The 14,724-nt window shown below is 38.1% G+C and overlaps 1 protein-coding gene across 1 annotated transcript in view; it reads left to right on the forward strand.

Moving 5' to 3' along the window:
• The first annotated feature begins 1,287 nt into the window (after window positions 1-1,287).
• LOC121038977 (killer cell lectin-like receptor subfamily B member 1) overlaps window positions 1,288-14,724 on the forward strand; it is a 19,708-nt gene continuing 6,271 nt past the window's right edge. The window contains exons 1-6 of the mRNA XM_040488986.1: window positions 1,288-1,473; window positions 7,751-7,849; window positions 8,513-8,587; window positions 9,798-9,952; window positions 10,319-10,434; window positions 14,251-14,462. Of these exons, the coding sequence (XP_040344920.1) occupies window positions 1,389-1,473; window positions 7,751-7,849; window positions 8,513-8,587; window positions 9,798-9,952; window positions 10,319-10,434; window positions 14,251-14,398 (678 nt within the window). The 5' untranslated portion in view covers window positions 1,288-1,388 and the 3' untranslated portion in view covers window positions 14,399-14,462. The remainder of the gene's footprint in view (window positions 1,474-7,750; window positions 7,850-8,512; window positions 8,588-9,797; window positions 9,953-10,318; window positions 10,435-14,250; window positions 14,463-14,724) is intronic.

Below are 14,724 nucleotides of genomic sequence, written 5' to 3' on the forward strand. Positions count from 1 at the left end.
CCAAATAGTCAGATACTCAAGGAACATTGTCATTGAATCACTGAAGAGAGCATATAATGAATGGTATTATCAACCTAAGCTTGTTTTAGTGATTCGATATATTATACTCAAGACTCAGAATTTTGGGGGAAGGTGAAATATCCACCTTCTAAATATTGGTGGATAACCATTGGTGCATCACTCTAAAAATTAAACTCTCACAAGGAAATAAAAAGAAATAGCTTAGAAATTTTTTAAATTCAGAATATTACCATCAATCATGCTGGATATATTTTTATAACACAGGAAAATATATTTTTCATATGTTTCTAAAAACAGCAACCTTTTTTATTTTTCCCACCATCCACTTAAAGATGCATAGATTGTAAATGTCATATGCTTTCTTTTCAATTCTCACACATGCTTACTTTTTTCGTAAGTATCCGTAGCATTTATAGAATAAGCGTGTGTCTCTATAACAGGCACAGAATGAAAACTTGTCTTCTATGAATAGCCACTTCCTCCTTCTGGGGAATCAAAGCCAGGAGACCACTTCCAGTGTTCAGTGATTCTGAGCATTTGGTACAGTTCTGCTCTGATTACAGCAAGTGACTTTAAGGAAATCCCTGGTTTTCTCTCATATCATTTGCAGACTTGGTGGCATCTAAGATCCTGCTCTAAGGTTCTATGCCTGAAAATCCTTGAAAAAAAGGAAATTCTACAGACTCAAGGCCTCTACTTTCTATAATTCTGGTAGATTTCAATTTTGTACTTATGTGGAGACTCTGTTATAGTCACGAGTGCCTTTAGAACTAAGCTAAGCATGGTCTATGGATCTTTAGCTATTTGCTTTTTAAAATTATGTTATTAAGGGGCCATATCCACATTTACAATGCCATTTTTCATATTTCGTAGCTTGATCTACAGCACAAATATTTCACGAAGAATTTAGAACTTTTGAAAGGCATCCTGCCATTTTTGGCATAAATGTTTACTTTTTACAACATTGCATTAAATGTTATTTCTCTTGATTACTGAATCTTTTTGGAGAGTCCCTTAAATTTGCACCCTAGATGAATGTCTCATTTGTCTCATGCCGGTCCTGACCTGGAGAAAGATACTCAAAAGGGAGGATTAGAACAACAACAAGATCTTCCCCAAATTTTGTCAAACAGCTGACCAGTTAACTAGCAAAGTAGACGTTACATATCTAAGTATATTGGAAACTCAGTAAGTGGATTGTCTCACTTATTTACGGAGAAACCCCACAGCTAAAAGTGTAGGTGGGAGGAGATACAAAAGAAACAAAAAAGCATTTCAGACTGGGCACTTCCTTTCGCTGATCTTGACTCATAGCACTTGGAGTCTGTCCTTACGCACAAGTTTTGTGCCACGTTCTCCTGCTTGCAATGGACAGACAAGTGACATATGCTGATTTAAACTTATCCAGGGGTCCTTGCCTGGAAAGTTCATCACCCCCATCCCTTCCTCAGGGTAAGTGCCTTTTGTTTTCCATTTGGCATTTGTTTGTCTTTCAGAGTTAGATTTTTCTCTTATATTGATGGTTTTAAATCACAGCTCTGAGGATAAGCAGCAGTCCTATATATATATAGGATATATATATATATATATATATACACACATATATATAGGATATATATACCATATATATGGATATATAGGATGTATAGGATATATATATATATATAGGATATATACATATATGGTATAGCATAGCTTATCTGTAGGTAACAGTAACTGTGACAAAAAGCACACACTTTGTAGGTTTCTTCTTTTATCAAGATATTAGTGTGAAGAGTGAACATCACTCCTATTCCTGAGCCTTGGTTAAAAACCAGGAAGAAATATTTTACACGTATGAACAAAGTAATATTTTAGAGACATAACTATCTTAGAGACATAATAATTTAGAGACATAATTTTACACATATGAACAAAGTAATATTTTAGAGACTTCCTATCGTGGTAACGTACCTTATTCCAAATCCTTCCCCAAAATACTAATGCTAAGTTTTACTGCATTCCCTCCCATAGTGTTTTGCCCCCCAATATGAAGTATAAGTGCAATGATTAATATCCTTCGCTATCCAAAGAGAAGGAGAAAATTTTTTCTAGAAGAATATCATATTCAAGATCAAAGACTTCAACGTAATTATAATCTGATAGTTTCTAACTTTGAAACTTGATGCTTGAAATGTATCCTGGTTTCGACGGAGATAAGCCATGAGACACTGGAGAATATCATTAAAATAACCTATTTGACACTTGTTGGAATCAGCACTTTTCTGTGTCAGAGGAATTAGTATTTTCAGTGGGAAAAAAAAAAAATGGGAAACGGTCATGTGAGGTAATAGGTGACGGATGCCAATAGCCTGGAAATGGATGAAAAAAGACCAGAAACTAGGCAGAAAATATGCACGGAATTATCATGACGTTCTGAAATCTAACCAAATGTACTACTGGGATTTTTATCCAACCTGATATTCATTTCATATTGTGCTAAACATTGGGCTATAGCCTTTTAAGATGATTTGGTATAGGTTTGAAACTACTAAATTATCAATGTTCTAAATTGGGAAAAAGGCTTAGGGTTACCAAATAAGTTTCACTATACTCTTCATTATGGGGGTTAAGGGGAATTGGAGGATCTTGATAACTACAGTCAGGGTTTGGTGTGGCCACAGTTATTTTTTAGGGAAATAATGAGACTTTCTCTCTTACCCTATTCAGATCTAGCAAAGGTGGAGAGGGAGGAGGCTGGTGTTTAAAAGGGATGACCTAAAGTGAATACAGAGAAAGGCAGTGAGATTTTCCTCAAAAATTACTATGACCCCAAATCAGTGCGTCCAGAAAATTTGTCCAGTCTGATCATATTTTTGTCCTATTTCACCATCGTGAAAGGAAATCTGAAACAAAGTAGAATAAGGCCAACAAAACGTGTAATTTAAAAACACTGATCTGATATTACAATTATTGTGAAACCACTGCTGAGCTCCTTGGCTAAACTCTTCAGGCTGTGGTAACTGTTAAACAGTGAACGCACCAAAAGGAGTCAGCGAGCTAGACGGAGATGTGAGCTGTGACCTATTTTGTTACAGCCAATGGTTTGGTTCCTTAGAAAAGTAAGTAAGGTGTTTGTAAAATGCCTGGAGACATTGTTTGTTCATTCAAAAATAAACTATTGGTTTTGAAGCTACAGCAGGGAACAAAATAGAGAAAAAATATTTTCCTTTACTGCGATTATACTACTATAAGAGACATAATAAACAAATAACTGAGTATATGTAAAAAGATCATGTGATATTTAAAACATTTTTTTAAATGTTTATTTATTTTTGAGAGAGAGCAAGCAGCGAAGGGGCAGAGAGAGACACACAGACTCTGAAGTGGGCTCCAGGGTCCAAGCCGACAGCACAGAGCCTGACATGGGGCTTCAACTCACAAACTGCGAGACCGTGACCTGAGCCGAATGGGACGTTTAACCAACTGAGCCACCCAGATGCCTCAAAAGATCACGTGATATTGAGTGAACTTGAGAAGATAAAAAAATAGAAGTAGAATTTAGTTTGGTGGGGGGTACTGTATCAAATGGAATATTTACAGGAGGTGATGATAAGAAGACACTTGAGTCAAGACCTGTCAAGACTTGTGGGACAAAGTCATGCTTTCTGGGAGAGGAGTCTTTTAGGAAGCTGGACACACAAGTGCAACCTCCCTGACATCAGAACTTACCTGTCATACTGTAGGAGAGCAAGCAGATTAGGGTGAAATATCAGCATGTATATATGGAGAGCCACAGGAGATGAAGTTAGAGAGGTCATTCGAAGCCAGATTGAATAGGGATCTGCAGACCACTTTATAGACTTGTCCACATTCAAATCTCCATAGAAAGCCATTGAAAGGTTTAGAGCAATGGAGTAGAATGGTTTAATATATTGTTTACACCCAAAGAGTAGCCCAGAGTGGGTATTTCCCAATAACTAAGGTTTACTTGGCCTCTTCAACTTGTTATTGTAACTCCATTAATTTCAATCTCATATAGTGCAGCAGAAGGACTTAATACAGAAGAGCATCCCAAGCACAGGACCTTCCATTCAATTCCTTAAGTTTTATTAAGAATGAAGAAGTATCTTTAAGTCACTCCAGGCGCGCCTGGGTGGCTCAGTCAGTTAAGCATCCAACTCTTGATTTCGTCTCAGGGATGACCCCAGGGTCATGGGATTGAGCCCCATGTTGGGCTTTGTGCTGAGCATGGAGCCTACTTAAGATTCTCTCTCTCTCTCTCTCTCTCTCTCTCTCTCTCTCTGCCCCTCTCCCAGGTGTGTGCTCTCCCTTTCTCTCTCAAAAAAAAGTCACTCCAAATTGCCTTTGAGCTATACAGATGGTCCCCTACTTACTAAGGTTCAGCTTGCAATTTTTGGACTTTCCAATGTGAAAGCATTGGAAATTTTTCACAATTTCCAATTGTGAAAGCAATACACTTTCAATAGAAACCATACTTTGAATTTTGAATTCAATCTCTTCCCTGGCTAGCAAGGAGTGGCACAATCTTATTGCGTGATGCGGGGCAGTGGCAACCACAGGTCCCCATCAGCCACACCATCATGAAGGTCACAGCCAATACAGTCATCCTGTTCCCGTGCAACCATGCAGCTTTTCACTTTCAGTACACTATTCCCTAAATTATGATATTTTCAATACTTTATTCTAAAATAAGCTTTGTGTTAGATGATTTTGCCCAAGATTAGGCTAATGTAATTATTCTGAGCCCTTTTAAGATAGGGTAGGCTAAGCTATGATGCTCAATAGGTTAGGGATAGTAAAACTATTTTCAAATGACTATCTTTTCAACTTTCACTGGGTTTATGGGGATGCAAGGAATATACATAAGGAATAAATTGAGGAATATTTGTAGTTTTTAAAAAAGATTAAAAGAAAAATAACATAGTATTTATTGAATAATTACTATGTGCCAGATACTATGCATAGCATTTTAGAAGAATTGTCTCATATAGTCCTTTCAAAAACCTTATGAAGTAGATATTAGTCTACATCTTATAAATGAGGAAATTTGTCACTTATGAAGCTAGAATACCTTGCCCAAAGCAACATGCTCAAATACAGATGTGCTAGATTTGAAAGCCTCTGCTTCTAACCACTGCTGTGCTTCCATAATAAATATTAAAATAGTCACTATATGTCTCCATTTTGCAAAGTTTCAAGGGAAAAAAGGACGAGGAAGGAAAGAGACATAAAGGTAAAATAATATACATATCTACAACCGGAAGGAGTGATATTTTAGGGCCAGTCTTAGGTTCATTGACTGCATTTAGCCATTCTGTATCACAATGGTTTTCATTAGAAGTTCTAGGTCAGGGGGCACCTGGGTGGCGCAGTCGGTTAAGCGTCCGACTTCAGCCAGGTCACGATCTCGCGGTCCGTGAGTTCGAGCCCCGCGTCGGGCTCTGGGCTGATGGCTCAGAGCCTGGAGCCTGTTTCCGATTCTGTGTCTCCCTCTCTCTCTGCCCCTCCCCCGTTCATGCTCTGTCTCTCTCTGTCCCAAAAATAAATAAACGTTGAAAAAAAAATTAAAAAAAAAAAAAAAAAAAAAAAAAAAAGAAGTTCTAGGTCAATGTGAATCAAGTTTGGTGTTCTCAGATCCAGATGTATGCCCAGAGTTTAGGAGTCTCCTCTGGGTGCTTACTCATAGGTGATAATCTATGTGTCACTACCTTGAATCTTACCGATCATCTGTTTCTTCCCATAATCTTTGATCACATTAGCTATTCTAAATTCCATCTACTGGGGAACATTTTAGAAAGAGCTAAGATATGAATGTCAACATACTAACTAAGGGGACCATTAGTAGTTTTCTGCAAATTGGGTTGCACAAAATTATTGCCAGGGACAGTGTAAAAAAACAAAGTGCAAATGGACTTGTAAGTCACTCTGGAACATTTAAGAAGAATAAAAGATAGCATTTTAACAAACCTGGTACTAATATTCTTAACAACTGACTCAAAACAAATAAATGTCTATATAGAGAAATATTAGAAAAAATATAAAAAGAATAGATAATATAAATAAATCCAGAGCTTTAGATAAATTAAAAAACCTTTACTTGTAAAAGCCCTCTGCTCTAATAATATAATTTAGAAAACAACTTGTAATATATCTTACAGCTATATTATATATATGTGTGTGTATATATATATGTATATATATGCATGTTATGGCTATATTACATATATATGTTATATATGTGTGTATATGTGCATGTGTGTGTGAGTGTGTGTGTGTGTGTGTGTGTGTGTTACAAACCAAATGAGAGCAAAAGGGGTCTTATAACTAAGTCAGAGGTATAGGCATTACCTAAACACAATTTCAAGTGGAGTAACTAAGGTATGAATTACTAGACTAATTCCTATCAGAGCTGATTCAATTTTGGAATCTGAGCTGGTGTTTCCCTGCAAGTTTTTTTATTAGAACATTACTCTCAGGGGCACCTGGGTAGCTCAGTCAGTTCAGCGTTCAACTTTGGCTCACATCATGATCTTGCGATTCGTGAACTCGAGGCCCACGTCGGGCTCTGTGCTGACAGTGCGGAACCTGCTTGGGATTCTCTCTCTCTCCCTCTTTTTCTGACCCTCCCCCACTCACACTCTGTCTCTCTCTCTCTCTCTCTTAAAAATAAATGAACATTAAAAAATTAAAAAAAAATACCCTCATTATTTTTCCCCATGAAATTTATAGTTTTAAAGACGTCTAGAACAAAATATATTGATAAACTTATGATTAATTTATGCTTCCATTTCATTAATTAATATAATCACAATTTCTTTTTTTAATGTTTATTTTGTGAGAGAGAGAGGGAGCAAGAGCATGTGTGCTTGCAAACAAAGGAAGGGCAGAGAGAGAGGGAGAGAGAGAATCCCAAGTAGGCTCCATGCTGTCAGCAAAGAGCCCAATGCAGGGCTCGATCTCACAAACCATGACACCATAACTTGAGCAGAAATCAAGAGTCAGATGCTCAACCAACTGAGCTACCCAGGCTCCCCCATAATCACAATTTGTGATAAACAGGATAAACATGAGACACAGTATACTGTAAATGATATGATTGCAGAGAAAAACAAATGTATTTGATATTTGTTAGACTATGCAACGTTGTAGACATAAGCTCATGTTATGTTATATTCATCGAAATACTAAAATAATATGCAGCCTCATAAAACACTCTTCTCTGATTCAAGTTGGAGATAATTGCTTTAGACAACAATAAAGCAGAGGAATCCATGTCTAAGAATAGAATCGTTGTGTGTCACGAGAACCTAAAATGGTACTTAGCACAAAACAGAGCCTCCATAGAACTCATTCTAACATATCTTGACTGGATGAAGGCCATCCTTTCTAGACAAAATTCTTTGACTTACTTCCTACAGTAGGGCGTGTGCTTCATTTTCATACAGCCCTTGGCAATTTTTGAAACTTTTCACATCTATCCCATTTGATTGTTACACCAATCTTTTGTACCTAAGACAAGCGTAAATATTTCTGTTTTATTCATGAGCCAAATCTCAGGTGGATCTGACTGAGAACCCATCTCGTGGAGCTCTAATATGGCTGATAAGCGTTCTTTCCTGCCCCCAGCTCCCAACTTGAATCTGTCTATATGCGACCCAAACCACCTTTGCTTTTTGTTCCAGATGGACCCAACCAGTTAACTAAGTGTATTTTCTTAACTTCTCAGACATCTGTCAAGGTCCACCTTGGCATCAGTTGGCTCTGAAACTTGGTTGTACTGGGGTTATTCTTCTTACCTTGACTGTGATTGGGTTGAGTATTTCAGGTAAGTGATTCAAGATCATTTGCTTCAGAATACATATTTTGTTCCTATCACAAATATTAGAGTATCAAATAATTTGGCCACCCCCAAACTTAGCGAAAGACCAAGGAAAGAAAGACAATTACAAAACAATGCTTTTAACAATGCTCAGCCCAAATCTACTCTGTGAACTTCAGCCTTTTGGATTTCTGTTCCTAATTGTTCTGATCATCTTCATGAGGTATTTCAGATGTGCTCCAGAACTTAAAATTAGATCACCATTCTAATAAAGACATGACAATAACAAAGATAATTTAAATTTTCCATTATTTACAGTTTCTTCAGTACCTATTATATTCCAGATTGCACTAGGCAATCTCTCCCAGGGGGTAGGCATAATTATATTCCTCCCGAATATGAGAAAGCTTGGTCAGGAGTATTAACAACTTAAGAGTAGATAACAGGTAACAACGTCTATGTGAGTTCATTGTTAGGTGTTTTTTCTTCTTTGTTTGTTTACGTATGCTGTGTTCTAACTAGACCCTTTGTTACTACATAGCTATTGCCTTTATATTCTACCCACATTCAAGCTTGTTGAGATAACACAGTTTCCCGAAGTGATAATAACATATCCATTTTGCCACATTCAGCATTTAATCTTCTTACTGGTTTCTCCTTATTTACTAGTAATATTCTTAAGACAAAACTTGTCAATAGAAGAAAGCGGTGTGGATGTTCACGAGAACAGGAATGAAACAACAGGTAATTTTGTAGCTTGGAAGTTCCTAAAAATAACAGCTCGTATTTGACCGATACCATACATTACATTAGTAAAGGCTCCTAAAAACCCATATATTCAGATAGTATGAGCTTTCTGACTTTATGTTTGACAACCCTGGGGAATGGGAGGGTTAAGCAACTCACTTAGGGTCATACACCAAGTAAGAGGCGACAATGGAAATTGTACCTGTGGCCTGACCTCAGAGCCGATGATCTTAACCACTAGGTCACACTTCCACACTTAGAGGAAACAAAATAAGTATTCTGAAGCCAGTGATCGTGAATCACTTACCTGACACACTCCACCCCCAACACAGATGTTGCTGCTGGAATATTCAAGAATTAACAGCCAAATATCAAGTTAAGAAGTAATATACGCACCTAAGTGAAATAGTGGATGATTTTAGTGAGCATGTCAAACAGTTAACTTTTAACTGAAGTTAATTAGTAAAACTTAAATATAAAATAAGTTTCTAAATATTTATCATATTCACTACTAGGAGGTTAATCTTGCTTCACGAAGCAGTGTGCGTTAATAAAGACACTGTGGTTGAATGACTAGTAAAATATGATTGTGGATGGTGCACATGCTCCCAGATCATCAATTTTAAGTAACCTGGAAAATCCTTCTGGAAAATGTTACCCAACAGATTGCACTAAGTAAGCAAGTATATACTTTGGCAATTGGAAATTTTCCGTAGTACTGGTCATCAATTTAGGGCGATAAATTATATTTGCTTTGCAGTTTACAAGTTGTTTGAGGTAAAAACTCCTTTCGATAAGTTTGATATTGTTGGATATGTAGTGGAATCAACACTACTGATGAGCTTGAGAAAATTCAGCAGTAGTTTTGACTCTTCACACCATCTGATTATGTGCACTTAAATTATTCTGTCAGTGTCTTAAAAAGTACGATGTGGCTGCGTAAATGATTTTAATGGTCTTTTCCTATTCTAACACTCTATGATTGCATTTATGCCCCCTACAACTGGTCATGGATTTCCAATTCTTGATATCAGAATGGAGAGTGTCAAAAACCTCAAAATTATAGCCAATCCATTCATTGTTCTCACAATGATAATCAGAGACTTTTGTGCATTTATGATGACTTGTGCATGTGTGATTGGTTGTGGTGGGTGGAAACAGGAGAGAACTATAACACTTATTTATTTCATCTTTCTCTTTACTTCAGAGAAACCAGATCTGTTAAAGTGCCCAAAAGATTGGCGTCTACTCCGAGAAAAATGTTTGTTTTTTTCTCTCGCTTCCAACACTTGGAACTACAGTCTAGCTGACTGTTCCACACAAGAATCCAGTTTGCTGCTTTTTCAAGATCCAGAAGAACTGGTAAATAATTAAATAAGATACCTTAATAGAACTTAGCACTTTTTTCTAACCTTACCACGGCCTTTGGGGTTCAGCCCAAAGGGGCTATGCAGATACAAGTAGCAACTTTGACTTCAAGAAGCTCACAATCTGAGAGACGAAACAGACACATAAGGAAATAATTGAATGTAATTTGATGAATGCAACAATATAAATAGAGAGAGTAATATCACAAAGAAGGAATAATCATCTCTGATGGGGAGTTAGGAAAGTCATCATAGACGAGGTAAGACTTGAACTCAGTTTTAGAGAAAGAGTAGAAAAATGCAAACCATGAATAGATCATACAGATTCAGCATTCCGCCATTTTGTTTGCTTTATTTATAGAGACACGTACAAAGCCTGATACCTAAAAAAGAATTTCTGTTTTGGATTGGATTAAATTTAACATTATCAGAGAAGAAATGGAAGTGGATAAATGGGTCATTTTTAAATCCAAACGTGTGAGTATTCGATAAGCCAATTTGAATATTCACGCTATACCAGCTTTGTATTTCGAGAACGTAAAATTGTTATGAAAGACTGAGTTTTGTGATTTCCATTTGGCTTAGGAATTTTCAAGACGTCCAGAATAGACTTAGAAGATGAACGATTCTGAAGCTGGTTGGTTGAAAGTCCCATATGGGAAAAGACATCAGCCCTTTAGAGCAATATATATATATATTTTTATCTATAACAGAGATTTAGGAAACAAGGAATAGATAATTTGGTGGTGGGGTGGGGGGGATGGGGATCGCATTAAACCATCTCTAGCTGGAGGCTTTTAGCATGCAGAATTATTTAAGTAGTGTTTTCCAGTGAATTAAAAAAAAAAAAAAGTAAATATCAAGAGTGTGGAACTCAGACAGGCCGGAAAGCCTTACCGATAACGTAAACAGTCGATTAACATATATTTTAAATACATTATAGTTATTCTACACTGTATTCTTGCAATAAGCTAGAGAAAAGAAAATGTTATTAAGAAAACCATAAAACTAGAAAATACACTTACAGTAACACACCGTATTTATCAAAAGACCATGTGAAGTGAACGCATATGGTTCAAACCCATGATGTTCAAAGGTCAACGGTATATTTTAACAAGAGGTGCCAAGGAGACAATTATTTGAGGGGATGTGATGAATATGGCATAGGCCACAAGGGATCTATTAGCTATGTTCTATTGGGTGTCTCATTGTAATTTTTTGTGTAAGCTCTCCAAGAAAATTATCGGTTCAATAGGAGGGTTGATACTACCCAAATAAATTACATATTTTAACAGAATTAATGGATAATTGTGTAACAAAGGCAGAGAATTTTTTCCTCGGAAGCAAAAGTATGCATTCACATAATGTTTCTGTAAAGAACTTCTTTTGATAAGTTGTTCAGAAGAGAGGATGTTGTGTTGCTTTATTTTTTAACTTATTTTAATGTGTATTTATTTTTGAGAGAGAGAGACACAGAGCATGAGCAGGGAAGGGGCAGACAGAGGCAGACACAGAATCCGAAGCAGGCTCCAGGCCCCGAGCTGTCAGCGCGGAGCCCGACGTGGGGCTCGAACCCACAAACTGTGAGATCGTGACCTGAGCTGAAGTCGGACGCTTAAACCGACTGAGCCACCCAGGCCCCCCTGTGTTCCAGTTTTTGAGTCTGTGAAGATTTCAATCACATTTGTATAAATGAGAGTTAAAACTTTTTTATCATTCAAAAAACATGAGGAGTATGAGGAAAACACATGAGACTTAAAACACAGGCACATGTCCAAGTTTATCTAAACTATAGTGTAAACGTGTAAGGAAAAGTGTTAAACATTGAAACATATGTTGGCTTAATTAGCAAATTTTTACGTTGTTTGACACATGTTCTAAAATATTTTTTAAAGGTGATTTTTCAAAAAAATTATTTTAGGGGCGCCTGGGTGGCTCAGTCGGTTAAGCGTCCGACTTCGGCTCAGGTCATGATCTCGCGGTCCGTGAGTTCGAGCCCCACGTCGGGCTCTGTGCCCACAGCTCAGAGCCTGGAGCCTGCTTCAGATTCTGTGTCTCCCTCTCTCTCTGCCCCTCCCCCGCTCATGCTCTGTCTCTCTCCGTCAAAAATAAATAAACATTAAAAAAAAATTTAAAAAAATTATTTTAAAGTCTAAGTGTTCCGAGGTAGAATAAATTTATGAAAGGGCAAGCCTACTCTTTCTGGTGGATAAAATGTGCGTTCGCACCACACATGTATACCACACACACACCAAAAACAACACACACACGTCCAACACACATCACACGTACACGACACAAGCCACACACAAAATACGCTGACTACACGTATACAACATACGTACTCCACACATACACCACACACACACCACACAAATTCCAAAAAAAAAAAATCTATCTTCATTTTTTACATGTTTTCTGGCGATTACTCTCTGTACTTTATTCCCATATAAATGAAAATTTAATGTTGACTTATTTTTCTTTGTTCATACCCAAATTAGGGTTAATGGAAATCAGTGTGTGTGTGTTTATTTTACTGAAGTTTATAATAAAATTGGAGAACAGTGAAGTGTCCGTGAGTGGAAATATAGGTAAAGCGGATGGATTAAATTCAGCTGAACATCCCATTTTACTCTGAGATAAAAATTATGCTTTAATTAAATATGGCAGTGATCAGGTAAACCTGGAAGGAATGGGGTTGTAGTAGAAAGAGTATTCATTAAATTCGGCTTTTATTTTAACTGTCAGCCTGGCTTTCAGGTAAAAAAAAAAAAAAAAAAAAAAAATAGAGGGTGATAGTAATTGTTTTTGCAGGACCGTTTAGGGATTAAATGAGATAAGGTAGAGAACCAGGCTGAGATCTGGTTAAGAAAAGCCTAGGAAGCCATTGACGATCTTTCGGAAAGAAAGTCTTTGATTTGGCCATCTAAGCGTTAAAAAGTTATCTTGTAAAGCGGAAGAAGGAATCAAATGGGTAGAAGAGATAAAACATGGCGGACTTTGACAATAGCCCAGTTGAGAGAAGTTCATAAGTTGACTAGGGTGTCAGACACTAGGAAGGAATCGGATTGGCTGCTCAGGCCAAAAGGGCTGCATGGAGAAATGCAGTGAAGGAACAAAGAAAAGTTGTGACAGACCCCTATCCTCTTTGTTTAACATTGGATAAGAGAGTCTTGAACCATCCCATCCTGGCACCTCACCTTAGTGCCGCCTCTTCCCAATACATTCCATAAGCCTCATGCGTGTTGGAACCAACGACATTTTGAAGCAGACACCCACCAATTTCTGTTTGGAATGAGGAAAAATGGAAGCCTCTGGCCCATACCACACAAACTAAGCCTCTTTTTTTTTTTTTTTTAAATGTTTTTATTTATTTTTGAGACAGAGAGAGACAGAGCATGAGCAGGGAGGGGCAGAGAGAGAGGGAGACACAGAATCTGAAACGGGCTCCAGGCTCTGAGCTGTCAGCACAGAGCCCGACGCGGGGCTCGAACTCACAGACCATGAGATCGTGACCTGAGCCGAAGTCGGACGCTTAAACCGACTGAGCCACCCAGGCGCCCCACTAAGCCTCTTTTCTAAGCCTATCCAAATTCTGTAGACCCTGCATGTCCATCACCTGTTGTCTACTTAATGTGTTTACTGAGCGCACACTTGAAGCATTGTCAGACCTTCACATGTGCTATCTCAATGCCTCCGCCAAATATCAGGTGGTCCTGTCCTGTCTGTTTAAGAAAACTGAAGCTCAGTAAAGTTAAGAAACTTTCCACATGTATTAAGGACAGAATAAGATAAGAAGAGAGCCCCAGTTTGCAAAGCTTGGTGTTTGTTTGTTTGTTTGTATATATTAGTTTGAAGCTTCTTCGTAGAGAATGCTTTTCAATGTTTATTTATTTTTGGGACAGAGAGAGACAGAGCATGAACGGGGGAGGGGCAGAGAGAGAGGGAGACACAGAATCGGAAACAGGCTCCAGGCTCCGAGCCATCAGCCCAGAGCCTGACGCGGGGCTCGAACTCACGGACCGCGAGATCGTGACCTGGCTGAAGTCGGACGCTTAACCGACTGCACCACCCAGGCGCCCCGAGAATGCTTTTCCAATGAAGATAAACTGGCAAGGGCCGGAGATTTATTATCAGCTTTAAATTAAAAGTTTACACCATTAGCTTTGTGACTGTGCGCTTGCTCTATTCTCAATAATTTAGCAGCCCATTGTTTCCTGAAAGTTGTAGGGAGACGCTGGCTGATGTGAGAAAATTCCAAGCACTAAATGACGCTTTTCGTTTGCTCCACAGATTACGTATTGTTGGTTATACTAAGAAAAACAGCTGTGTTTACGTCTCACCGACAGGAATTTTTTCTGAGGACTGTGACACAGACAATAAATGGATCTGTCAGAAAGAACTACAACCTGTCAGAAATAAGGCGTGTTCGGGCTCTTGACTACGCATTCCCTCTCAATTTCTCTACTTTCCATCACAGGTCTCTGCATCTATACAGCTAACTTGTGGAAGGCTTAACTCAAATGGTAGTTCCTTTCTGGATTTTTGCTCAAACTTCTCTGTCTCCCACAATTTGTCATTTATTTCTCTTTCCTCCTCTGAAATATAATTACATTCCTCCTTTGCTGTCTTTTCGTGCGCTGCTTTTACGCTCGTAAGGCTGGTTCCATTGCACTCCTGGCTAGGGTTGGACAAGCACCAAGATAGAACAAGGAAGGGAAGGGGCGCCTGGGTGGCGCAGTCGGTTGAGCGTCCGACTTCAGCCAG

Source organism: Herpailurus yagouaroundi, unplaced genomic scaffold (assembly GCF_014898765.1).
Source record: "Herpailurus yagouaroundi ecotype Mexico unplaced genomic scaffold, PumYag 166, whole genome shotgun sequence".
NCBI lineage: Eukaryota > Metazoa > Chordata > Mammalia > Carnivora > Felidae > Herpailurus > Herpailurus yagouaroundi.